General features: G+C 40.4%; 1 protein-coding gene across 5 annotated transcripts in view; it reads right to left on the reverse strand.

Moving 5' to 3' along the window:
• Window positions 1-21,355, reverse strand: part of LOC127222979 (sodium/hydrogen exchanger 9B1) — a 45,790-nt gene extending 24,435 nt beyond the window's left edge. For 2 of the 5 annotated variants that reach the window (XM_051185452.1, XM_051185450.1), the window contains exons 1-6: window positions 21,107-21,353; window positions 13,168-13,270; window positions 11,440-11,560; window positions 4,255-4,425; window positions 3,150-3,292; window positions 2,058-2,185 (exon numbers count right to left, since the gene is read on the reverse strand). In XM_051185452.1, coding sequence (XP_051041409.1) covers window positions 2,058-2,185; window positions 3,150-3,292; window positions 4,255-4,425; window positions 11,440-11,560; window positions 13,168-13,269 — 665 coding nt within the window. In that variant the 5' untranslated portion in view covers window position 13,270; window positions 21,107-21,353. Of the gene's footprint in view, window positions 1-2,057; window positions 2,186-3,149; window positions 3,293-4,254; window positions 4,426-11,439; window positions 11,561-13,167; window positions 13,271-19,787; window positions 19,893-21,106 lie in introns of those variants that run through there. The other 3 variants (XM_051185453.1, XM_051185451.1, XM_051185454.1) reach the window with 3 other exon arrangements.
• Between the last annotated feature and the right edge of the window lie 4,654 nt (window positions 21,356-26,009).

Genomic DNA, 26,009 nt, shown 5'->3' on the forward strand with positions numbered 1-26,009 from the left:
TCATGAGAATTATAAACATGAGTTAACGTGAAAGCTCATAGAAGAATCTGTGGCAGACAGCAAATATGACAAAAATGCGTGCATTACTGCAGTACCTAACAATTTTGGCTGGGCATTTCTGGTGTTCAAGAACTGGACACTCAGAGGGTAGGACCCTCTTCTTTTCAGTGACAGCATCACTTGGAGAAGCTGTTATGTGCCTCCTGTGCTTAAAGGAATTAAACTTGAGTTATGTATCTGGAAATTAATAGCTTATAGATAGAATTGGAAATCAGACACCACAGAAGAATAAGAATTAAAAAATAGATCTAATATTGGTCCTACATTATTCCTTTACTCAAATGCTAGAAGGAAAAGATAACTTTAAGGGCAAACAGGAAGAAAGGTTTGCCAAGTTAGGAACTGTTACGGGGACTGAACTCTGTCCCCATCCTCACAAATTCGCATGTGAAACTAACCATCAATGAAGCTGGATTCAGAGACACAGCCTTTGAAAAATTATTTAAAGTTGTGGTGGTCATGAGGGTGGAAACAAATCAAAGAGGACCAATGTCTTATAAGAACAGGAAGAGTCCCCAAGGATGCCTATGAAGAGAGGACGGGTCATGCAAAGATACAGGAAGGGGGCGACAATCTGCGAGCCAGGTAGAGTGGCCTCAAGAGAAATCAGTCCTGCCAACATCTTCATCGTGGCCTTCTAACCTTCAGAACTTTAAGAAATGGATTTCTGTTGTTTTAGTCACTAATTATTTAACTAGTTAATAAAGGAATTAAAAGGCAAGCCATGTATTAGAAGGAAAAGTATATATAATAGTATATATAATGTATATAATAGTATATATAATGTATATACTAGATGAATGAATTTGGTCTAGAATTAAAAAAAAAAAAACATAAAAAGCTGAAGAATGGCTCAGTGGTTACGAGCACTGGCTGCTCTTCCAGAGGATCTAGGTTTTCCAGAACCAACACAGCAGCTCACAATCATCTGTAATTCCAGTTCCAGGAGATCTGACACCTTCCTCTAGTCTCTGTGGGTATGGCATGCGCGTAGTGCTCAGATACATGCAGGCAGAAGATCCATTCACATAGAAAAGATTATACATATTTAAAATTCAGTAAGAAATCAAGGAACTCAATTTTTAAAACTGGCAAAAGATTGGAACTGGCATTTTACTAAAGAAGCTGTATGAATAGTTCCAGTATATAGAACATGTTCAGTGCAGCCGCTATCAGAGGTCAAGACAGAGTACTGTTTGGAGTTACTAGAAGATACTCACATAGGGAACAGCATCATTGCAGAAGATGTGATGCCTGTGGTCTTTAAGCCTGAAGGTATAATCAGAAGGCATTTCACATGGATGGATTTTAATTTTATAACTAATAAAAACAAGACGAGGGTGTAGTTTGGTGATCAGATACTTGCCTCATATACTTGAGACAGTGGGTTTGATTACCAGCACAGATAATGTGTGCATGTATGTATGTATTGGGGTATTTCACAATAAAAGTTTGAAACGCACACTATTTGGCAGTGAGGATGCAATGGGTAACCTTTTATTTTTTTTCAGATATGACTGAAATGTGTAAGTGCAGCAAGAGTTAATGAAAGGAAGTCAGGAGTTACAGACACGTGATTCCTAACTTGAGGACTTTTGACATGAAGGGATGGATAACAGAGAAAATAGATGTGGTCCTACACCGAGAGAAAAAGGTTTGTGTTTTTATTGCTTTAAAAAGAAGTAGTTTTATTTATGTGTCCAATAATAAAATCTCTCATTCATATCTTGCTACACACCTCTGACTGGCCCTGAACTAAGTATGATTTTGCCCTCACCATCCCTAGCGTGGGATTCCAGGAGTGTGCCAGCATGCACAGCTGGATTTGGTAGACATGGAACACGACTCTATCTTCTGTCAACTGATTTTTGGGGGTCCTTGCCCACCCGTGGTAGAACAATTTTAATGGAGAACTTGGCTATACAATATTTGGAGTATCCAGAGCTTTAACCAAACACAATTAAGTGTGTGATTTCATGGAAGGAAGGAAATATTACCCCAGTAGGAACCCCCATTGCCAAGGGAACTTCATAAGGAAGTGGGAGAAAAAAGCAGCTGAGCAGGCCTCTATGATGCACGGACCGAACGACAGCCTCAGACAAACGCCCTTCAGGTGCTTCAAAGCCTGAAACAGAGAAGGCGCAGTGCTCAGACAGTTACAGTGGTCAACAAGAAGATCATCTGAGCACACATTTGTGACACCGCATTTCTCTGAAGGATAGCACTTCGCACTTTATAAAGTGCTCTTACAGGGACTTCAAAGGCTTCTTTGCCATGATTACATATATCTTCTTTAATTTTTCCACTTCACATGACAGTGATAATATCTCACTGGATTTTCCCCACCAGTTAATTAGTGGTGAATGATTTAACGTAACAATAATAATAGTAAAAATATTAACACATCACATAAAAAATTAATCTATTTCAAAAGGAAGTACTTTTCTATTTTCTTAATGGTTCATAATGTCACGAGAGATAATTATTTACCTTCTTGGTATAATTTCATTAAATCTATATATGCTTCCCACACTTGATTCTACAGCTCTCATATCCATGACTAGTCACCTTTCAGTAATTCAAACAAATTTCTGATCTCCAGGTTATACCATCTTAAGAAATATTTTAAATAAGCTGTTGCAGTAATGTAAAGTTAATCAGGAAAATATTTCCAGTTAGTCATAAAACAAATTATTGAAATTTTAATCTCTCTTTTTTAAGACAGAGAGACAAGAAGACAAGGAGACAAGGAAGCTTTTATAGGATTACATCATCCTTTCTTAACTGGAAGTAAATAGTACCCATAGAAAAGCCTCCCAGTTAATAGTGATACTGCCTAAGGTACATCTATTTCTACACATCTTATTGGATATGATCTCTAATTGAGATCTTATGGTGATTTCTCTTCATATAAATAATTGGTTGGAAATAGAAATTGTGAAACCAGTATTTCGGTCAAGTCTTTGTTAACTTTGGTTTACATTCAAACTCTACTTAGAAATTTCTAACTATAACAAAAATCCTTTCTTTTTATCTGTTATTTTCTAATATGTAAAAGAATTTTACTCAAAATTGAAAAGGAATCTTACTTGTGGATCCAGTCCAAGCCCAGCTCGTATTAGGATAATAGTAAGGGCAGTGTTTCTTAAAGCTGAAGACCACGTGGTAGGAATACGGACAAATTCATAAATAATCGGAACATTCCTGATAGTGAAACCAGCCAGTAACATCCCTAAGAGCAGAGGGAGAGGAGAAAAAGAAAGTAGAAAACAAAGCGCATCTGAGTAAGTTAATGTTTCCAAGAGAGATACACAGGGGTAGGTCTCGTACGAGCAGAGGAAGTGGGATGGATACAGGAATGTGAAGCACAAATATGCCTGAGTGTGGTGATGCTGGGACACAGCATCCACAGCTAATCCACAGCAAGGATTAGCGTTCAGACAGTAGGCAGAAGCCAGGTCATGGAAGGAGTCTCTTCTTTGGCAGAATCAGGGGCTCTGGAAGGTTTCATAGAGGAATTGAGGTAAGAATCTTGCAGCTCTTATGTGTTGGTCTTGGTGAATTGGACAGTGATAAAACAGGCCACAGAGATCAGTAAGAAGGATAAGCCACTGCTTGTGGAGGAGGGGTTAAAGATTCAGTGAGTATTAAGAGAGCTTTGGATTCAAGAGCATCATACACATGTTAAAAGATACTGAGATAATCTCTACTATTTAGATGTATTGGTTGCTTAGAAGACATAAGACCTCAGGGGGGAAAAAATCTCCCACTGACTTTCCTTTCCACCTGGAGAGTCACAGAACAAAAGAAGAAAAGAATAAAGAAACAATACAGGAGTGGCAGATGGGTATATGCAATCCAGATGGAATGCCCACACATGATACTCAGTTATCATAGGATACTAGTGCCCCATTTGTCATAATCATCATATGTGTAGAGTATTAGTTACATGACAGGTACAAAGCTTCAGCCTTTTCTAAGTATCCTTTCTTCTGGAATGTATTTTAAACTAAGTTGAAGCTTATTAAATAATAACCCAAATTGTGTAGAGGATTTTCAAAACTAGCCTGTAAAGAAATCTGTGTGTGGAGAATAAACCTACTTATCCACATACAGTAAATACACTAAATAGATGCAGAAAATGTTCAAAATTTACAATCAGTCAGCAAAGACTACAGTTGATTATACACTCACCAAGGAGAGGCGGAAGGGGGGGCACCACAGGTATCCTAATGAGCTCTAAAATCTTCCCCCCAAGAAAGGCACTGTAAAAAATAATTATAAGTCCAAACAAATTTCCACCAGGGAGAACTTCATTGCCCATAAGGGACCAGAGAAGAGTCCATAATACGATGAGTGTAACTCCTGAAATATATAAAAAAGAATTAATTCTATATAGACAAATACATGTGACCAAAATGAATCTATTAAATAGATTCACATGCAGACTTATGTAGTTATACACAGTGTAGATTACTAGTACATACTTGTTATTATTAAGATATTTTTATTAAGTTAGCTATTAAGATATCTTTCAGAAATCCTATCAGTTTATAGGATAAGTCTTAGATTCTTTTTTAAAAGCATTTTAAGGAGGCCAGGTAAAAGTGTTTGCCATAAAACCCAATGATCTAAGGGCATTCTCTGGATCTCATGTAAATATTGAAGGAGAAATCAGAACTTGTCCTGAGTTCAACACATGTACAATAGAACACCTGTCTTCTCATTACACACACATGTCCACACATGCATGCGCGCGCGCGCGCACACACACACACACACACACACACACACACACACACACACACAGATACTATGTGAACTGTTGTTCTTTGTAACCTAGGATCTCACACATTCTAGGCTAGTACTCTACCCTGAGTTCTGCAAGGCACAAAGGTTTCTTCTAATATCTTAGTATTTTTCCCTTTCTTTTTGTTTTAAGGTAGGATGTGGCTTTGTCACTTAGGCTGGCTTCCAAGTTGTCTTCTTGCTTCTGCCCCTATTAGAGGCACAATGGCCTACAACGTAACATCACATTATGAAGAAATGTCATAAAAATATGATGAGATTTTTTTGAGCTTTAAAACATTTTTATAGGAGGAATACAAGCCTGACTGGTTATGATACAAATCATCAACTTAATTCAAGACCACAATGGCAGAGTAAATTTTTAAACTTGAGTACTAAAAAAACTACTTGGGTAATATTTTTATAAGTATTAGAAGGGGCAAAGCCTGAGGGAAGATGAACCTGGACACTGTGGAAATAGTTACAAGGTACCTTATATGCAGGAAGTATTGGTGGACAGGGCTAGTGAGATGGCTCAGCAGGTAAGAGCATTTGCCACACAACTCTGACTACCTAAGTGTGGTTGTTAGCATCCAAGCACAGTTTTATGCTGTGGCTCACTTCTAACCCCAATACTAGCACTTCCATGGTGTGGTGGTTTGATAGGTGTGGCCCCCATCAGCTGACAGACTAACCTGGAAAGCTAACCCAGACCAGTATCTGTTCCTTGGAATTTGCTAACTTCCCCTCACAAGGCCCTGAGATAACAAGATACCAAGAATTCACACTGCCCCTCCTTTCTTGTGAGTCAGCAGGTGGTGAATAGGGTCCTTAAGAAACAAAGAGATAACTGTACCTCCGGTTTGCCCAGACAAGATTAATTAGCACACCCCGAGGCCCTAAGGTCTGTTGACCCTAATAGCAAGACCATCAGGCCTCCAAGGGTCACATACTCAATGGTCAGAGGGTCACATCCCTTCCCTAAGCTTGTGGGTTTTGCCTTTAAAAACACCTGTGCCTTGGGGATGGGGCTTCTCTCTGGCCTGCACTCTGTGGGAGCCCGTTTGCACAAACGTTTCCTGTTCGTTAAAGCCTCTTGCGAGTTGCAGCAACTGGACTGGACATTGAGTTTTTGGGGGTACTGACTGAAACTGGGAGACTCCTCATTCTGAGGGTCTTACACCCTTAGCCAGTAAATAGATGAAAGGTCACATTCTTTGCTATTTAGGACAGGACCTATGAGTACATGAGCTTTGTCACCCCACCCAGGAACCCGTACGAATGCAAACCTCTGGGGCTATAGGAAACTTATTGGTCTATAAAGCGCGGGCTTGGATGGTTTAAATTGATTGGTCTGCACCGTGAGGGCTCTGGATGCTATGAGATGATTGGTTTAAGATGTGCGGGCTTTGTTGTAATCCTATAAAAGTTATCTTACTTTTGCCCTCATGGTTCCTCAGTCCTCTACCCCTGCGTGACGTATGACTGTGGACCCCAGTGCACTTGGAATATAAAAGACCTCATGCTTTTACATCAAGACTGCTTCTCGTGAGTGATTGGGGGGAGGTGCCTTTCCTGAGTGGGAGCGTGAAGGTCCGCACTCTGTGGGTCTTTCAGTAACAATGTGATTCTGACTTTAGAGTTGAGGACAGAAGAAAAGGGTAATGAAGCACCCTCCATGACTAATGAAAGTTGCTGAGGCCAGGCATGCATCGGGGTGTCCCTGCATGAAGGGCATTGTGTGAAGCTGTGAAGATGAAGTCTGGATTGCCTTGGAGAACCCAAGGTGTTGGAGATGCCGGAGCCATGGGACGCCTACCAAGGAGAGCTGCTAACAGGGAGAAGAACCAGCTCAAGAGGAAGATGTGTGCTGCAGTCAAAAGAGCTGGAAGGAGTTGGAGATCTGAAATAAGAAGACATCTTTTCTCAAAGCCAAGGTAGAAGGAGAAAATGAACTCACCTCAAAGTGTTCCCTTACCTGAATAGAATGCCCTTCTACATCACCAGATGCCTACTAAGTTTCATAATGGGTCCACAGTGAACCCACAAGAAGAAAAACAAAACAACATTGACAGCAGACATTTATAAAGGCCTTAGGTACAAGGAGCTATGGGACAGAAGAAACTCACTGTTCAAGAAGAGACAGACTAACAAAAGAGGTCTTAGGACTTCCTGCCTCTTGCCATATTCCTAATATTTTCCTTCTACCAAGGCTATAAAATAAATATGTGCCCAAATATTTTCTAATATTTAATCATATTTCACAAAATTTTATTAATTTTATATTCACTAAATAAGCACTTCTTTTAAAATAAATCTATTTGGTATTTTGTCCAACATCAAGTGTAGAATATACAAAATAAACTAGCAAGGTCTGATTAGGTGAAAAGATAAAGAGAGGAAGGGAAAATACAGACAAGGTCAAGCAAAGACCTCATGATAGACACATGCACATGACGTAACTAAAACAAAATTAAATAGCACAAATGAACTACAAAAATAAGTAGCCTTCCAAAATGCCAACAGAAAAAAGAAACCAGACAAAAGAATTCTATTCATAATTGTCTCAAAAAAATATCTTGGGAAGAAGAAATCAAACAACTTAATAAAAATGGGTTATTACCCAGGCAGTGGTGGCCCACACCTTTAATCCCAGCACTCAGGAGGCAGAGGCAGGTGGATCTCTGTGAGTTCAAGACCACCCTGATCTACAAAGCTATGTGAAGAAACCCTGTCTCAAAAAAAAAAAAAAAAAAAAAAAAAAAAATCAAAAATAAAATAAAGTAAAACTCAGTGATCAAAGACTGCACATTGTGCAGAACTTCTATACAGTTAGAACAGCCAATCTAAAGCTCTGGAGCTTCACTCAGGTGTGGTAGGTTATTATTTTAAGGGGTGTGACTTCTGTTCATGCTGCATTTGTTTAACTCTGTGAAGCTGTGTTACTGTGCGTGTCTAAAACACTTGATGGTCCTAATAAAGAGCTGAACCGCCCATAGCGAGGCAGGGCAAGGATGGGCTGAGCCTGCAGGCAGAGAGGATGAATAGGAGGAGAAAGGAGGAAGAAGAGGAGAAAGCAACAACAAAGCGCGGAGAGGAGGACATCAGGGCCACCCAGCCACCCTGGCAGCCACAGAGTAAGAAGGGAGTAAGATACAGAGAAGCAGAAAGATAAAAGCCCAGAGGGAAAAGGTGGAAGGGTTAATTCAAGTTAAGAAAAGCTGGCTAGCAACAAGCCAAGCTAAGGCCGGCATTCATAACTAAGAATAAGCCTCCATGCGTGATTCATTTGGAAGCTGGGTGGAAGGCCCCCCAAAAGAGAGAACACTTCTTATAACACTCTGGCTTTAACATCTTCTTCACATTGATTTGTTCTTCAGTGCCAAGGTTTATAGCAAATTATTTAAAAGGAAAGGGCAATTTTTAGTTCCCATTTAATGTTGCTTATTCCAGTCACTCTTAAGCATACCAACCAAGTCAGATATATGGAAATACCTGTTAATGCTCAACATTATTTTATTGTGTCTGCTCCATATATGATATGATTCAAAGGTTAAACACATAAAATACCATTTTTTTTCAAGCAGCTTGTCTTTATAATTAAATATAGGTTATTTATTAAGACAGTCAAAAAACAAAATTTAGTTAAATTCAGGGGTGGACCATGTTTATCGCCTAAAATGTTGATTGATAAAAACTTAAAATCCAATAACCTTGATTTTGCAAATACTTTTAATATTAAGGAAATTTATCATTTTTGAGAACTACTAGTCAGGGATACCTACACTGCCTACACACCGTCTTTGGGCATTACATCTGATACTTTAAATCATAATTATGAAGATATCCAGGTTTCCTGTAAGTAAAATTTATATGGTTCAAAGACGTTACCTATTCACTAGTCCAATGTGCTTAATTTCACCCTTTCCCAGTTTTTGGAGATCTGGCATATTGATTTTGGTTTATCCTCAATATAAAATTTCATTGACACTGAATGCCACAACCACAAACTGATGCCACTTTCAGGGCAAAGCACTTTAGTGTCCCCATCGCTGAACTCTGACTGCTCTGTCTTGCCACCTGCCTCAACACTGACAGTCTTTAGTTTATAAGTGCATAGGCACTTACCTATATGGGTTTAAAACCTGATCTGCACAAAAATGCTAATAATAACTTATGTAAAGAAAATTGGTTTTTACAATTGGTTGTGAGCCTAGCCTTTAACGGGTGAGTCATCTTTGCAGCCCTAAAGTGGTTTTAAAAATACAAACTAACATCTGTCACTTCTATCACGCCAACAACTTGACATATATACACAGGTAGAAAAAGTTCCAACACCGTCATCTGTGCTGTAATATGAGCAAACAATGACAGAAGCAATGTATTCACAATATTTCATATAGTAAATACTCCATTATTCTCAGCACATATAAAGGCTGGTTATAATAGTTTTTGCTTTACTTGATTAAAGTGTATCTTAAGCAAGCTAGAATTCAGGAACGTAAGACACTACATAAAGAAATCCAAAATATGCAATCATAAAAAGCAGACTCAATTATTATCATGCAAGGCTGAAGCTAAAAGCTGTAGAGAAATCCAACTTAAAGCAGCAAGCTCAAATGTTTGGCAGTGAGTTCTCCAAACCCAGTAGGCTTAGAAAAGAAAGCACATTCTCTTTCTTCTTCTGACAAGCCACCCCACCACCATAACAAGGAACCAGTCTTTACAGCTTTTATTCTGTTTGTTAGATTTTTGTGGTTTTCCGAGTCAGGGTTTCTCTGTGTGGCCCTGGCGGTCCTGGAACTCACTCTGTAGATCAGGCTGGCCTCGAACTCACAGAGATCTGCCTGCCTCCACCTTCCCAGTGCTGGAACTAAAGGCGGGCGTCACTACTGCCTAGTTTTCCTGTTATTTGAATGAGATCTTTTCTCTCAGTTAAGTAATTTTCATATGCCACTCTTCAAATCTGCTTCATTGTTACTTCTTCAAGTTAGCATCAGCCAATAATTTCTTTGCTATTTCCTTTAACTCTTTGTCTGGAGGTGGTTTCTTGCATGTTTGAATTGCCTTCGCTCATCTTGTGTGCTTTCTGCCTTCTTAGCGTTAGCACTTTTTACGTTTTTTTTGGGGGGGTTGTTTTTTTCTTTTAGCAGTAGCTTTGGCGTTTCCTTTTTAGACTTTTTTTTTTTTTTTTTTGGTGGCTGCCTCTCCTCTGTATCTCAGCCTTCTAAAAGACCCCTCATTTTTATTTTCATCTTCATCACTACTGAATTTATCCGGCAATTTCAGGACGTCTGTTTGCTTTGATTCCTCTGTTCTTTTTACTACCTTTGCTAGAAGGTGTTTTAGATCTTGGCAATGGTTTGGGTAAGAAATAAGTCAACCATCTCTTCACTAATTCTCTGTTCACATTCATCACTCCTAGCCGAGAGCCTCGGAGATGTGCTCTAGCATGACATCCCCAAACTTTTCAACATTTCTTCCTTCTCTTTACACTGGATCTGCCTTTCTCAAAGGAAAGCTGCTGAACTGACCCACAATCTTCTTTAATATTTGTTCTGTATAAGTTGTTAAAATCTCTCCTACATCAATTGTGTAGAACATTCATAAAGAAATAAAAAACCAGGGGGCTGGAGAGATGGCTCCACAGTTAAGAGCACTGGCTGCTCTTCCAAAGGATCCAGGTTTAATTCCCAGTATCCACATGGCAGCCCCAGGTGTCTGTTGTTACAAGCATGTCTTCCCACCAGCCTGGTCCCACAGCTGCACAAGCCCCAATTAACACACAGAGACGCTTTATTAGATACAAAGTTGTTAGCCTGCTCCTAGCATTTCTTATTGGCTATCTCTGTCTTAAATATTAACCCATTTCTATCAATCTAAGTATTTCCACTTGGTCTTATCTTACCGGAGAGAGGATCCGGTCCTCTGTTCTCTCAAGTCCTACATGTTGGATCTCCTCCTCCTCCCTATTCCTGAAACCTTCTTGTCTCCTAGTCCCACCTATCTTGCTTTCCTATTGGCCAACAGTGCTTTATTCATTAACCAATAAGAGAAACATATTTACAGAATGACATCTCCCATCAGTCCGCAACTCCAATTCTAGGGGATCTGACAACCTCATATAGACATATATGCAGGCAAAGTACCAATGTATTAAAATAAGTAAATTAAAAAAATAAGAAAAAACTCTTCACGAATATTTGGCAACAATAAGATGCAAATTTTACATAAGGCCACAGCTGTTTTAAAATCTGGAGCCTAATGTTCAGAACCTAATATTGCCAGGGATAATATTACTTCTAGCTAACTGAGACCATCAAAAGGAAGTCTCCAACAAGCACCTTCAATTAATGTGTCTTCTAACCCCCCAAATTAACATTAGAATACATGGAAAAGAATAAACTGTAAATCCAGTAATACTTTGGGTTTGAAAAAAAAAATGAGGAAATATTTATTTTGTCTACATATTACTGCCCAGAACTGAACTTGCCAGCTGAGATATACACCTTCTGCAGTGGCCTTATTATCTGCATTTTATTTGGTACATATACTTCGCATTTCCTCCCCATGTACATTTATTTCACATACCATCTGTAATTATTTTATTGACTGTTCCATGTGGAGGACAATAACTATTTGTACTTCTGTTCACCTGTTGTTTTGTTTCCTTTGTTCCCTCATGTGAAACATTCCCGGGGTCACTGGACATCTGAGATAAAACAAGAACTCTTTTAAGATCTGTACTCTCCACGTAATTTTATGAATGTAGGCATTTGCTACATTTCATAACTAAATTTGTATTACTGTCAACATGGTAAACACACATCACACTCTTCAGAATGAGGGGACATAATAGTAGACTTTTTTGCAAGGAACCATGTTAATACAGTTGTGTCTCCATCATTGCTGTTAGCATTTTATACTGAACAAGTGAGTCTCTAGTGCAGGCTCAACAACTGAACCTGTCCACCCTTTCTTTATCTCCCTCAGATTAATCACTGAAACTTTCCTGAAGTGAAAATATGACGAAATTGCAAAATTAAATATGAAAAATAATGTAACTGAAAAGATGAGAACATCAGAGGCCACATCCTCAGAAATTCAAGCTTGCCTCCATTAATATTTACACATAACATTTTGGTATTTATGGTATATGTCAGTCTTCTCTCCCAACCTTTGAATGCTAATGTAATTACAAAACTGCTGGCTTAGTGAAATACATGTGGTTTGTGAGAATGAAGAGAAACCTCTCCTAATATAAACAAGCCCAGAGTTAACCTGGAATAGTGACCTTTGTGTCTACCGTACCATTGTCATGATGGCCAGGTGTACATATGTGCCAACAGCAAGTGTGCTGCTGACATTCTGAGTGTACTTCTGCAGAACTGTAGGCTAGGCTGCACCGATAACCAAGGGCTCAGAGGGCTAAAATGGATTCATGAGCCAACATTCTGCAGCTCTTCGAGACAAGGTTCTCAGATCTAATGAGCAGTCTGTTGAGTGTGCAGGAGAGGGTTCTCTGGAGTCTCCATCACTGTATGGAATGCTGAAAGCATGGCAGCTGACTTTCATAAGTCACAAGTCACCAGAGTAAATCAGAGCATCCTTCGTTATAATTCAGAGTGTACAATAAGTGGATGTAGACTAGGATGAATTAATTACAGAGAAAGGAGGGAGGTTTATAATATTACATTGGGCTTTCTGGCTTAAGAATTGTTGGTGTCTCTATTTAAAAAGACAGCAATTTACAATTCCAACCATAAGCAATTATTTAGTAAAACTAGACTAACAAAAGGCCTAATGGCTTACTCTATATGCTTAGAAGACAAACCCCCTCCAGTTTCTTCAAAATACATAACTTTTGTTGATTTTAATTGCTGAAATTTTCTACCACACAGAAGGAAGTGATTATTTGCCATATTCCTAAAAACCTACCAAATCTAGGTCCAAAGCACTCTGCTGTAATTCCTTTCATCTGTCTTACCCTTTCTGCTCATTTTCTAGAACCCATTAAAATTTAATAGCCATTTCAAAATTATGTTTCTGTCACTTTTTACAGACACATCTAAGAGAAATCTATATATCTATATAAAAGAACCAAACGGTGTCTTGCTACATGGCCTGAGATTCCTCAGTGAAGAGGAGGCTCTCTGTTTCAGCAAGGGTAGTTGTCGCCTGCCTCTGCTCTAAGTACATGCACCACACTTGGCTTCCCATATGGGTGCTCAGATCCTCATGCTCTCCCAGTGAGCCATCTCCCCAGAACTCAACATGGATTTCAACATCCTATATCACAGTGTAGTTTTGAGTTTTTACCTGAGTAATTGTAGTAGGCTCTTCAGTAGCTACAGGTGGTTGCTCATTTGTAGACGGTGGTTGGAGATTAACATCCTCCTTGACTGATTCTGTGTCATACATGCTGATATTTAAAAGATAATTATTAGAAAGAAGAGGCAAATCTATAAATCCATATGGAAACAAATTTGGTTAAGTAACATTAATGTTTACAATATTTAAATACTAAAATTTTATCATAGCCAAGTCAGATACCTTTATAGAAAACAAACAAACAAACAAACAAACAAAAAAAACACCCCAAAACAAAAAACCCAATAAATAACTAAATCCTCACTTAAGGCCAATGATGGCTCATGGAGTAATACTAACAGCTGCCAAGTCTGATGAGCGGAGTTCTGATGGGAGATGCCATTATGTATATATGTTTCTCATACTGGCTAATGAATAAAGCACTGTTGGCCAATAGGAAAGCAAGATAGGAGGGACTGGGAGACAAGGAGGAAAGAGGAAGTAGTAAGGAGGGAGTCAGCATGGAGAGACTGGGGAGACCAGACGCCTGCTGCACTCCCCGGCAAGGAGACCACGTGGAAATACATAGAAATGGGTTAATAACTAAGACAGAGCTAGCCGATAAGAAACAAATAACTGGCCAACAGAATTGTATCTAATACAGAGTCTCGGTGTGTTAATTGGGGCTGGTGCGGCGGCGGGACAAGACCGGTGGCGGGCAGAAAAACCCTAATCCTTAGATATGGTGTCCACATGGTTAATAAGAACTTCCACTTAAAATTTAACAAAAGCTTAAAAAAGAGTTTTAGAAACAAAAGAACAGAGACAAGCAAGATTTCTTGGTAGTAGCATTTTTCTCGGTTGGACTCTGCTTTGGGAGAAACAAGCAGATATTCGCGCGGCTCCTTTAAGAAAAGTTTCCTGACTCAGCATAAGTGGCAAAAAACCGCATGGCTTTTAAATAACTCTGCTAACAATTTATTGGTGTGTCTGAGAGATGGCAATGGCAGTAACCACATCTCCAAGCCGGCAGCATGCCTGCTGGATGGCAGCGCTGACCAGGGCAGTGACCACACCTGTCATTGCTGGCGGTAAAGGTACCCGCCACCATCTTTGGTAAACCACGGCATAAACAACAGACTTTCATTTTAACAATGTTGTTGTTTACCAGATAAAAGACTCGTGGCCAGAAAAAGATTTACAGTAAAGACAGATTCACATTAAGTAAAAGCTAAAGGTTTACAGTGTGTTTTTAAAAATACATAGGCTTGGGAAAAATAAATAAATAAATAAATAAATAAATAAATAAATAAATAAATAAAATGGTTTTAAATAGACAGAGAGGAGCTGGGTAACACACGCCTTTAATCCCAGCAATTGGGAGACAGAAGCATTTAGATCTCTTGTGATTTCAAAGTAAACCTGGTATGCAGAGTGAATTCCAGGACAAATAAGAGTTACACAGAGAAACCTTGTCTCAAAAAATAAAAACTAAAAAGTAAAAGAAACAGAGTAATAATAAAGCCACCTAAAGATGAAAAGCTCAGAGAGAATCTGGTTACTGTATGGTGTTATATTGTCTTTGTATCTTTTGACTGCTGAGAAAATAACAATAACTGTTAAAACAAATGCTGCTGGATCCATCCAATTTATATATTTTAAAAATGCTTTGACTTCAAAATTTAAGTCTAAGGACAAGTTACTGGGGAAAAGGATTCCTATTTTTGTTTCCACAGAAAATAAAAAGCTGTGGATTCCTTCCAGACTAATGTGGTTTGATCAAGCCAGACCCCCTGAAACAGCGTTCCTGGTGATCCACCATTCAAAACAGCTTAAACAAGGCAGCCTTGCAGACTACAGCCAGGATATCTGTGTCTTCTTAGGATTCCCCATAACAGCGCCCCCAATCAGCAGGAAGTAGTTTGGAAAGAACGATGCCCAAATTCCCAAATATTGTTTATAAATGTTTGTTTTCATTTAAATGGGGTTGGTTATAAATGTTTAATGATCACAGCCAATTCTTTTTAAAGGTAAATAGGGGATTATGGTATAGAAATGGATACTTTGCTTTGGAATGGATTTTCATTTATTGATACAATTTAAGATCAATTTTATGATATGTATATTTCTCCTCTTATTTAGGTATTGTGTTTTTATAGCTCATTTAGAAATGTAATGTATAATTTAGTGCAGATTATAGTTACCTATAATAGTCAAAACTTATAGTTAAGTTAGTTAGTTTTCTAGATATACAGAGATGTATTTAAAATGAATAGGCATTCTTCAAACCTTTCAAAGACTTACAGAATGCGGCATTTAAAATGGTTTAGGGTTTTCGTGACAGTGAGACATAATTGCTCTTGGCAATACTACCTGTACCAGAAAGGAAGATGGACATCGAAGAAACACGTTATGATGTTTACTTTCAATATAGCAAGACTAGCCATTTGGACAAGATACTGCTCTTGTCTGGACTGTTTGACTTTGTGCTGTATAAACTGGACATGCAGGACCCACAGGAAAGTGACTGCTGATTCAAGATGGACACTGCTACAGATTTCCTGCTTCATGAAAGAGTCTGCCAGACAGTCTACAGGACACAGAGAAAAGTGACTGACAAACTGCCAATACAAAAAGACAGTTTAAAGTTTCCTGCTTTGCTGAAGAGTCTGCCAGACACACTATGGCCTATGGGCTGAAGATGGAAGATTACAAAAGAACTTCAGGTGACTGATCAGGCAAGATGTCTCTGTCATTTCTAGAGTTTATATACTATACTTTGAAGGAGTTGAAGACAGATAGTTATGGTTATAGTTTTTCTTAGGATTACAGATAAGTTACATAAACTTTAGACATACAAAGACAGGATAGATGATAGAATATTTTCTTAAATCTCGCTAAATGTTAATGGACTAAATATTGTTAACTGTGATTCTTATTTGATAAATGTTGTGTGATATATTTTGCTATGTTAAGGTTAAAACCCTTCTTTTTATTTAGACAAAAAAGAGGAGATGATGGGAGATGTCATTCTGTATATGTTTCTTATACTGGTTAATGAATAAAGCACTGTTGGCCAATAGGAAATGAAGATAGGAGGGACTAGGAGACAAGGAGGAAGTAGTAAGGAGGGACAAGATGGAGAGACGGGGAGACCAGATGCCTGCCGCACTCCCCAGTAAGGAGACCACGTGGAAATACATAGAAATAGGTTAATAATTAAGACAGAGCTAGCCGATAAGAAACAAGTAACTGGCCAACAGAATTGTATCTAATACAGAGTCTCAGTGTGTTATTTGGGGCTGACCAGGCGGCAGGCGGAAAAACCTTACTTGTTACAGAGTTCAATCCCTGGGAATTACAGGGTGGAAGGCAAGAACTGATTCCCACAAGCTACTTCCTGTGTGTGCTTTTCCTCCATCAGAGAATCATTCCTCTGGTGGGTTAACATCTGAATACTAGTCGACACATGAAACCTGGAGGAATGCTTATACAGGACCTGCGGAAGTTCCTCTTTCACAATGGACCAGAAGAAGAGAAAGCTAAGCTGATGCTGAGGTGGAGTACATGGGAGAGAGTGCTGGGCTACAGTGTGGCTAAGGCAGACAACAAGGAGCAGAGACCCAGAAAAGCCCACAGCTTTTGAAACTAAGAATGTTTACCATGACAAGAAAACAGTAACCCCACTGATGCCACGGACACCTGAAATTCTGCTGCTAGGTGACCTGACAGCTCTCATGGACACTGATGTTGGTATGGAGAGCTGCTGGAGAGATACCATTGCACTGTTGCAGTGACGATCCATTCATACTGTTCCCTCCTTGACCAAGGCTTTTGTCACACAACTATGTGGATGGGCTGGTGCTACAGTGGGTCAAGCACCACCACCACCACCAAGGCTCCATGGACAGCCACCCCAGCCTCACCAGTCCACTGATATTTACCTAGCACATTCCTGCTGCTGCCCACTTGCATCACACCTGCCTGTCTGCCAGCGCTGACTTGTCCTACACAGCCACAAACACCTGACAGGACCGTGTTTCCGCTTTTTCACTAGCCATATCCTCCTCATGGCCTGCCACACCAGCCCTGCAGACACACGCAGCCCAGGGAAATTGCTGGGAATTCTGTTTGTGGGGCTGCATGGGCCGCACACATGGGGGCATCGGCAAACTTGATGCCATAGGGTTGGAAAAAATGATGATACCTCAGGAGCCTCCATCAAGATCCCACTATGGCCTCCACCTGGAATCAAAGCCAGCGTCACCTACACACATCAACCGTCGTCAGGAGAAAGTCACAGATGAACGGGACATCCAAGGCATGCAAGACATAGGGATATATGAATCATGAAAAAGTAGGGCAGTACACATCTCCAAAGGCAGTATGGAGGCCAAAGGAAAGGAGGATGCAGGAGCCCCCAAAAGACTTCAAAACAATGATCCCGGGCAGATTTAGTACACAGAAGAATACCTAGTGGGAATCCTAAAATAACAAACAAAAATAAAAACAAATTTATTACATGAAAAAGAAATTCAGTAAAGAGAGGGACCACAAAAAGAAACAAATAATCTTGGATCTGAAATACTTGTTAAGTGAAATTAAAAAATAAAGAGTTAAGACGAGTTAAGTGATTAATGTGGTTTCCCAAAAAAGAAACACAAAGGGCCAAGAATCAGTTTAAAAGGTGTTCAACATCCCTAGAATCGGGGATTACTTAGAAAGGGTAATACTAGATGATGAGGAAGGATGTATACAGGAAAAGAACACATGAGTCATGAGAGAGGACATAAGGTCATTGTTTTTCTAGTTTCAATTATGCCAAAACACCCTTTCCCCTTTGTAGCAGATACATGAAGAAAAACACCATTGACAGTGAAAGTGTAAAACCTACACAAAACTCCATGCTTCAGAATGGCTATTCTAACTGTTTACAAGCCGAATCATATGTACAGTTTGGGACTGGGAATCTGTTTGAATGGCTACCTTAATATAGCTGTGTGATACTTTTGTTTCTGAGTTCATTACAATAATGAGATTTTATTTTTTTAAAAAAGATTCTCAACAACAAACTAGGTGTCAAGTAGTAGGAGGGATTTTTGAACCTGATGCAGCTCTTGTGAGATCAATTAATAATAATAATAAAAAAATCATGGCATGGTGGGACAGACATAACTTTAATTCCAGTACTTGGGAGGCAGAGGCAGGTAGATCTCTGGTTTTATTTTAGGCCAGCCTAGACTACATACCAAGTTTCAGAACAACCGGGGCTACACAGAGAAACCTTTTCTCAAAAAGCACTTTAAAAAACAATGAAGTTAGCACTATCACCAAACAAATATTTCTATACTTAATTTATGGATATTTCAGAAGAGGGAAGGCACAGGAAAAGCATAAAATAAGATACATAAACAAAACTTGAGAAAGATATTATGAGTGCTCAGACCAAAGAGTTTCAAAGAATCCCAAACAGATTTGGTGGGAAATGTCCTTTTGGATGAAGAATATTCATTATTCTCATCATGGAATATTCTCAAGGATATGTCAGACCATAAAAAAGCCTCAACCAATTCAAAAAGTAGAAACCACAGCACATGCCTTCTCTAAAGATAATGGCCTAAATCTAGAAAGCAACAAGATTTTTAAAGATGTTTTTAAATTTTAAATTGTTATGTGTATTTTCATGTGGGTTTGTGCATGTGTGTGCATGTGCAGAGGCCAGAGATATTAGATTTCCCCTAGAGCTGGAGTTGTAGGAGAGCATGAGCTTTCTGACATCAGTGACCTAAACATGAATATCCATAGTACAACCATTTAGTGTTCAACAAAGATGCCAAAAACACACTGGAGAAGAGAGTATCAACTGTACTGAGAAAACTGGATGTTCACATACAGAATAATGAAATTATATATCATCCTGAACAAAAAAGACAAGAGAAAAAAACAAAAAAGAACAAAAGTCAGCTCTAACTAGACCAAGAACTTAAATGTGAAATTGTCAGAATGAAACATAGGCAATACCCTACAGGAAAGGACTTTCTGAACTGGATCCCATTTGCCCAGGAACTAAAGGCAATAAATGACAAATGGGACCTCATAAGACTAAAAGTTTCTGCATAGCTAAAGAAACAATGTTGTGAAGAGGAAGCCCATGGAATGTGAGTGAATCTACCAGCTATCCATATGACAGAGAGAGAGGGATACTATCCAGAACATATAAATAATTTAGAAAACAATGAATTAAAAAAGTGACCCATTCAAAAATAGGTTTAGGATCTGAACAGAATGTGGTCAAAATTTAAAAAAAAAAAAAAAAATGAAGGTTCCCATTTCTCCACATGTCCAGCATTTGTTGATCTTTGCCATTCTGACTAGGATATGGTAAAATCCTGGTTGTTTTGCTTTGTATTTCCCTAATTACTAGGGATGGTGAACATCTTTTGAGATATTTCTTAGCTACTCCTCATGCAGGGAGGTTTCAGGTGACATCCAGGTCAGATCATCAGGGTACTGTGTATGAAGTGCATGGTGTCTTTGTGGTGATATTTGTGATTCATTAAAGCTTGCCTGAGAATTTAGAAGGCAAAGTCAGCCTCAAGCTGTAGAGCTCAGACAGGGGTAGTACACACCTTTAATCCCAGGACTCAGGATTAAGAGGTAGACAGATCTCTTGTTAGTTCAAGGCCACACTGAGCTACAATAAATATATCCAGTCCTAAAGAGAAACAGATTACACAAAGATGATCTCAGCACGTGGGATCACACATCTTTAGTTCCAGGACTCATTGAAAACAGAACAGGGCCTCAGAGCTGGCATTCATTCTCCAGCCACATTGAGGATGCTATGGCATTGAATTCTCCAGCCACCGTGAGGAGAGGCAGCAGTCTGAGGCTCGGTGAGAGCTTCTTGCCTGAGGATTCATGGGGACAGGATGAGCCCTTTCAGCTTGAGACAGACGTAAGAGCTAGTGGCTGGCTGCTTTGCTTATATGATCTTCAGCTTGAAGCTTGAACCCCAATATCTGTCTCTGGGTCTTTTCTTATTGTGTTACATGTCTTAAGTAAAAGGGACTTAACTTCTACCTCTGGGACACAATCAACGGCAAGAGCAATAGCTTATGTTTAGAAGTCTCTTGGACAACCCTGACCAACAATCAGAGGCTTCTCATGCCTGATGTTGGGGGTTTTGTTAGTATATACACACTGTCGTCCCAGATGGGAAATATTTACTTAAACTATATGTGTAAGTGTATACTTATATATACTAAATAGAATTTTAAATAGATAGATGACAGATACTATGATGCCTTATGACTTTTACCCCTAATTACTAGGGGTGATGAACATTTCTTGAAATTCAGAGACTTGACCCCAGGTCATCATGATCACCATGAAAATGCTCTCACTAGACTATGTCCCCAACTGTTTCCTTTTGCTTTTTGAGCCAGGGTCTCTCATTGACCCTGGGGCTCACCCACTGGTTAGACTGGCTGGCCATCTGTCTTCATCCTTCCAGCTAGGGTCATAGAGGCATGCCATGATGCCTGGCATATGTAGGATAGGTATTTGAATTCTGCTTTGTTTTCTGTAGTTGTCTGCACAAGAGGCTCTCTATAGACTAAACTGCCTTCCCAGCTTCTGTATATACCTTTCATAGGCATGATAATGAAAATGGAAAATGAGTTCCCCACAGGCAATAGTAAGGCTTTTTTTTTTTTTTTTTTTTTTCTGTTCCACAATTATTTGACTCAGTGAATTCAGTTTATCCCTGTAGAAAATCAGAAGTATGAGATCCTAGGAGCTAACTGCATCTCTCCATCAATCAATTTGATCTTTCATGGAGTTTGAGGTACTGTGTGAAAAAGTATACATATGGCTGGATTCTAACTATTAAATATGCAAAATCAATTTTAAAGGCAACTATTTAGCATTCTTTTGCTCAACCTACCTGTTCTTTCAGGAGTTTGTTTGCAGTCTTAAGATACCTTGAGTTCCTGCAGGGAACCTTACAACCTAATGGTGACAAGCTTTTAAGGCATCTTAACAGGGTAGTATTCCAAGCACAATGCCACCACAGAGCACGTCGGGGATCCTGAACGCTATGCCCGACACACTCACTGTGTGTTGCGATTACAGTCCTTAATCCTTCAAAAGCATTGATGTTAATTGCTTGTCCAGTGTAATAAGTCCAAGGGGAAATCCGGGTCAGGGGTGTGGGGGAAGGAACGAAAGCCTTCAGGAAATCAGAAACCAATCCTGGGACACATCTGCAATTACAGGTGCATGTGAAGAAGCTTCATCTCCCCGGATTCGCCATTTGTATAAACAGCATCTGCCCAGTGGGTTAATTTTGCCGTCGGTCTTGATGGAAAGATCTCTTCTTTCTTACTTGCAAGGGCTGTTGAGAAAAGAAAAACCAGAGACACACTTTGAGGGAGGAAAGAAATGAATCAGGGAGGAGATGGGGTAGAGGGGAGGGAAGATGGAAGGTGAGGGAAGGAAGAAGGGAAGGGAGGGGAAGGAAGGGAAGATGGGAGGAGAGGGAAGGTGGGAGGGGAGGGGAGGGAGGGGGCCTTCCTTAGCTAACGCCTGGAGGCCACAGCAGGAACAGTACCCAAGGACCTGGAGCAGAAGGATGGAGAAAACCGGGCGGACCTACAATTCCTTTAGCAAGTCTCACCGGCCCAGGAACCCAGCAACCGTCATCGCACAAGCCGCGCGCAGGGCAGGGCAGGGCAGGGCGTCGGGAAAGCCAGGGAGCCAACCTCCAAGACCGAAACTGAGCTGTGCTTTCTGGAAGCAGAAGGGCGGGCTCCGGGGCGGGGCGGGGGCGGGGCCCTTAAAGGAAATCCTAATGGCATGGATCGCGGTTCACTTTTCACCTCATTTCAAGGCCAGATGTTTTGTGTTTTGTTTTGGGTTGTGTTTGTTTTTGAACAGTGCTGCGGTTGTCAGTGGCTTTCGCTGGCCTCAAACCCAACTCTATAGATGGCAGATGTTTTCGTTTCTTTACCCTTTTTGTTAGTCAAACTACATAGGCCAACAAGTCACCCTTGTCAGTGCTCAGCATCAGCCACCTTGGCCGCCTCTGAACAACAGGAATAATACTATTTACAAACAGAAACGGAAGTTTAAAAGGAAACATTGGAAAGCTTTGTGTAATTGTGATTGTCCTAAACTTGACAATCAAAACTTAACGTGCCATAAAATGTATGCTATGTGTGGGAACTTATAGATTTAAAAAAAAAAAAACAAAAAACTCTTTTCTCCCATAATTCGGAATGTCAAACCGTATTTGAAGTCAGAAAGGTACTATAAACAGGAAGGCAAAATGGTGTATCTATCTTGTAAAAAACCCACTTAACTTTAGGGAAACATAGAAATAAAGCAACCGTGTCCATGATGTCTACTGTTCATGCTCGTTGGGTTTTGGATTTACCTAATAAGAAGGCAGAGGTGCAAAGAAAAAAATTTAAAGTGCAAGAATGACTGTTAAGGTCCATAGAATAAGCCATCAGATTCTATAATCCTTTCTCTTAGAGATACTGCGGAGACTCTACTCAGGACCCATTATGTCTCCTCTGGAAATAATTTGAAATGTCTTGACCACCTGGTTTGCAAACTGTCCAAAGAGGTTTCTAAATTAAAATTTGGAGCCAGGCAGTGGTGGTGCATGTCTTTAATCCCAATACTCAGGAGGCGAAGGCAGGCAGATGTCTGTGAGTTTGAGGCCAGCCTGGTCTACAGAGCGAGTTCTGGGACAGTCGGGGCTACACTGTGAGGAAGAGAGTGTGATGATAAAGGCCATCCATCCAAGAGCAGCCTGAGGGACAGGTGACAAAGAGATGGAAAAGAGTAATCTGAGAGCCCGTGCTGGGATGAGTGGTTTTTCACAGGGCATCTGTAGCTCTGGAACCCCAAATTATCCCATCCTCACCCGTTCTGGAATCCACACACTCTCTTCTCTATCCATGCGATCTGTATGAGGCTGTGCTCGCCCCTCCAGCTCCCACACTCTAACAGTGATCCAGGGATGAGGACAGCACAGGTTATGGGATAGCGTCTTCTCCCATTGAGAAAAGGCTTCACACAGGAGACATAACTCCCGCCTAGTGAGTGGTTGTCTGTAGTGTCTATGAAAGACTTAAAATAGCAAAGAAAGGAAATGAAGCCCAAATAATTGGAATGCTGGGTGGAATTTGCTAACCACCAGACCTGAGATAGCAGTATACTAAGAATTCACACTGCCCCTCCTTTCCATGAGTCAGCAGGTGGTGAATAGGGTCCTTAAGAAACAAAGAGATAGCTGCACCTCCGGTTTGCCCAGACAAGATTAATTAGCACACCCCGAGGCCCTAAGGTCTGTTGACCCTAACAGCGAGGCCATCAGGCCTCAAAGGGTCACATACTCAATGGACAGAGGGTCCCACCCCCTCCCTAAGCTTGTGGGTTTTGCTTTTTAAAACACCTGTGCCCGGGGGAGGGGGCTTCTCTCTAGCCTGCGCTTTGAGGGAGCCCGTTTGCGCAAATGATTCCTGTTCAATAAAGCCTCTTGCATGTTGCAGCAGCTGGACTGGACATTGAGTTTCTGGGATACCAACCGAAACTGGGAGACTCCACATTCTGAGGGTTTCACAATCATTGTGAAAGAGTTTTCCTTCTGTGGGGCTGCTAAGCCTGGATATTGAAAATCCTCATGAATCCCAAGGGGGGGGGGGAATCTAAAGAAGAAGAATTAAGTAGCCACAGAGGACAATATAATCTCAATATGGAAAGATAATGATCCAGCTGCAATTTGATAACCACTTTATTGGAACATCTGGAAGTAAATATTTTTTTCTGTCAGGTAAGTCAATAATGCCTCCTTTTAAAAAGCCAATTTGAGTTGTGTTTCCCGCACTCAAATGAATGCTTAATAGATGTTCCGTAGAGACCATCACACCTGAATTGGATCTGAAAGATCTTTTGTGTAATATCAGCTGTTTGAAAAGGTCTGTTTGTCTTTTACATGTATTTTTTGTTGGGGGAGGTTACGAGGGCAGAGGGCAGATATGAAGGAATGGGGAGATGAGTGGGATCAGGAATCGTGATGTGAAATCCACAAGGAATCAACAATTAAAAAAAAAAAGCCTAAAAATAAGGGGGATATAAACAGTAAACAACAAAATCCAATTATCCTTATTTACAGATAATATTATTCTACACACAAAAGATCCTGAAGACTCCAGCAGAAAATTCTTACATATGATAAATACTTTTAGCAGAGGCAGAATACAATATTAACATACAAAGATCAGTACCCTTCATATTAACAAACATACTAAAGAACAAGAAAGAGAATCCCATTTATAATTGCCTCAGGAAAATAGTAGGAGACAGAAAGCTCTCTCTCATGCTCATGGGTTAGAAGAATTTACCTTGTGAAAATGTCTATGCTGCCAAAAGCAAAATACAGACTTGATGCGGCCCCATTAATAGCCCAAATCCATTCTTCACAGAAGTAGAAAAAAATGTAAAATTCAAGCATAACAGACCCTGGAGAGCCAAAGCAACCTGATCCAAAAGAACAATGATGGACATCTTACCATACATTATTTCAAGTGTTTCTACACGGCCACAGGAAGAAAAACAGCACAGTCCTGGCACTAACAGATATACTGAATAGAATTGAACAGAGGCTCCCAAAATAAACCCATGCAGTTACTGTCACTAAAAATACACACCACAACAAAAGAAGGCTACATAAATCGGGGCACTCAATGCGTGTGCGGCACACTTTGCCATGGCCTCTTGCGCTGTGAAGGCTACAAAACAAAGCTATCGAATCCTAGCCTCCTTTGTTGCCAGGCTGGCCACCACACAGATCCGGCCAGGGAGATGCAGGCTGCACTTTCTGAGGGTTTCTTCCTTGAAGGGCAAGGTGATGCCTCTCAGGAGGTGCTGGCTCCTGCTCCTCTTTCTGAGCAGCAGCTGTGGTGTGGGTTTAATGGTCAGATGCATACGGGGGAAGGACAGAGCAGAGCATGACAAGGAGCTGTCCCTTCAAGGCCGGTTTGGGTGACTCCTCTGCACTCTGTGGGTGCACAAACTTCTGATCACTGCTTGTCAGTGTTTTGTGTTAGTTTCCTGCTGGTGTTACCTGGAGCTGAGTGATTCTTAACAGTCATATTGGTTAGGGATGAAGAAAGGATGGAGAGATGAGGAGGAGGGGGAGGAGAGGAACAGCAGCAGGAGGGGAAGGGAGACAGGAGGAGGAAGAGGAGGCGGATGAGGAAGAAGAGGAGGAGGAAAAAAAGAAGCAAACACCAGTCTGCGTTCCTGCGTTCCTTGGATCTGGTCTCACAGGCTCTGGCTTCAGTCTCGTGCTCCTCATAAAGGCCCACATGGTGGTACATGCCTGTAAGCCCAGTATAAGCAATGTGGATAAAGGGTGCTCACAAGAGCAAGATCATCCCTGGCTACCTAGCAACGTCAAGGCCTGCTTGAGTTATGTGAAATCCTTACTCAAAACAATAAGAACCAACCGCCAGAACCGTTTTTAAAAACAAGTGCATATCCCGTGTAGACAAGACCTACAAAATGGTCTTATATGGGAAAGGAGGGTAAAACAGCAGCTATGCTGGGGATGTCAGGGGAGTGGGGTGTAAGTGCAGCAGCCCAGCGCTTGCAAAACACCCTCTGGATAAGTGGCGGCTTATTACACCCAGAGGAACTGGAGTGTAATTGATAGTATTAGTTGCCTTTTCAGTTCTGCCCAGCTTTTCCCTGTGTCTGTGCAAGGCTCTTGCTAGCTGGCATTGCTCTTCCCTGTTTACAATGTTTCTAATGCCAAGTCCTTGCATGTTAATAAA

The sequence above is a fragment of the Phodopus roborovskii genome, unplaced genomic scaffold, assembly GCF_943737965.1.
Source record: "Phodopus roborovskii unplaced genomic scaffold, PHOROB, whole genome shotgun sequence".
Lineage (NCBI taxonomy): Eukaryota > Metazoa > Chordata > Mammalia > Rodentia > Cricetidae > Phodopus > Phodopus roborovskii.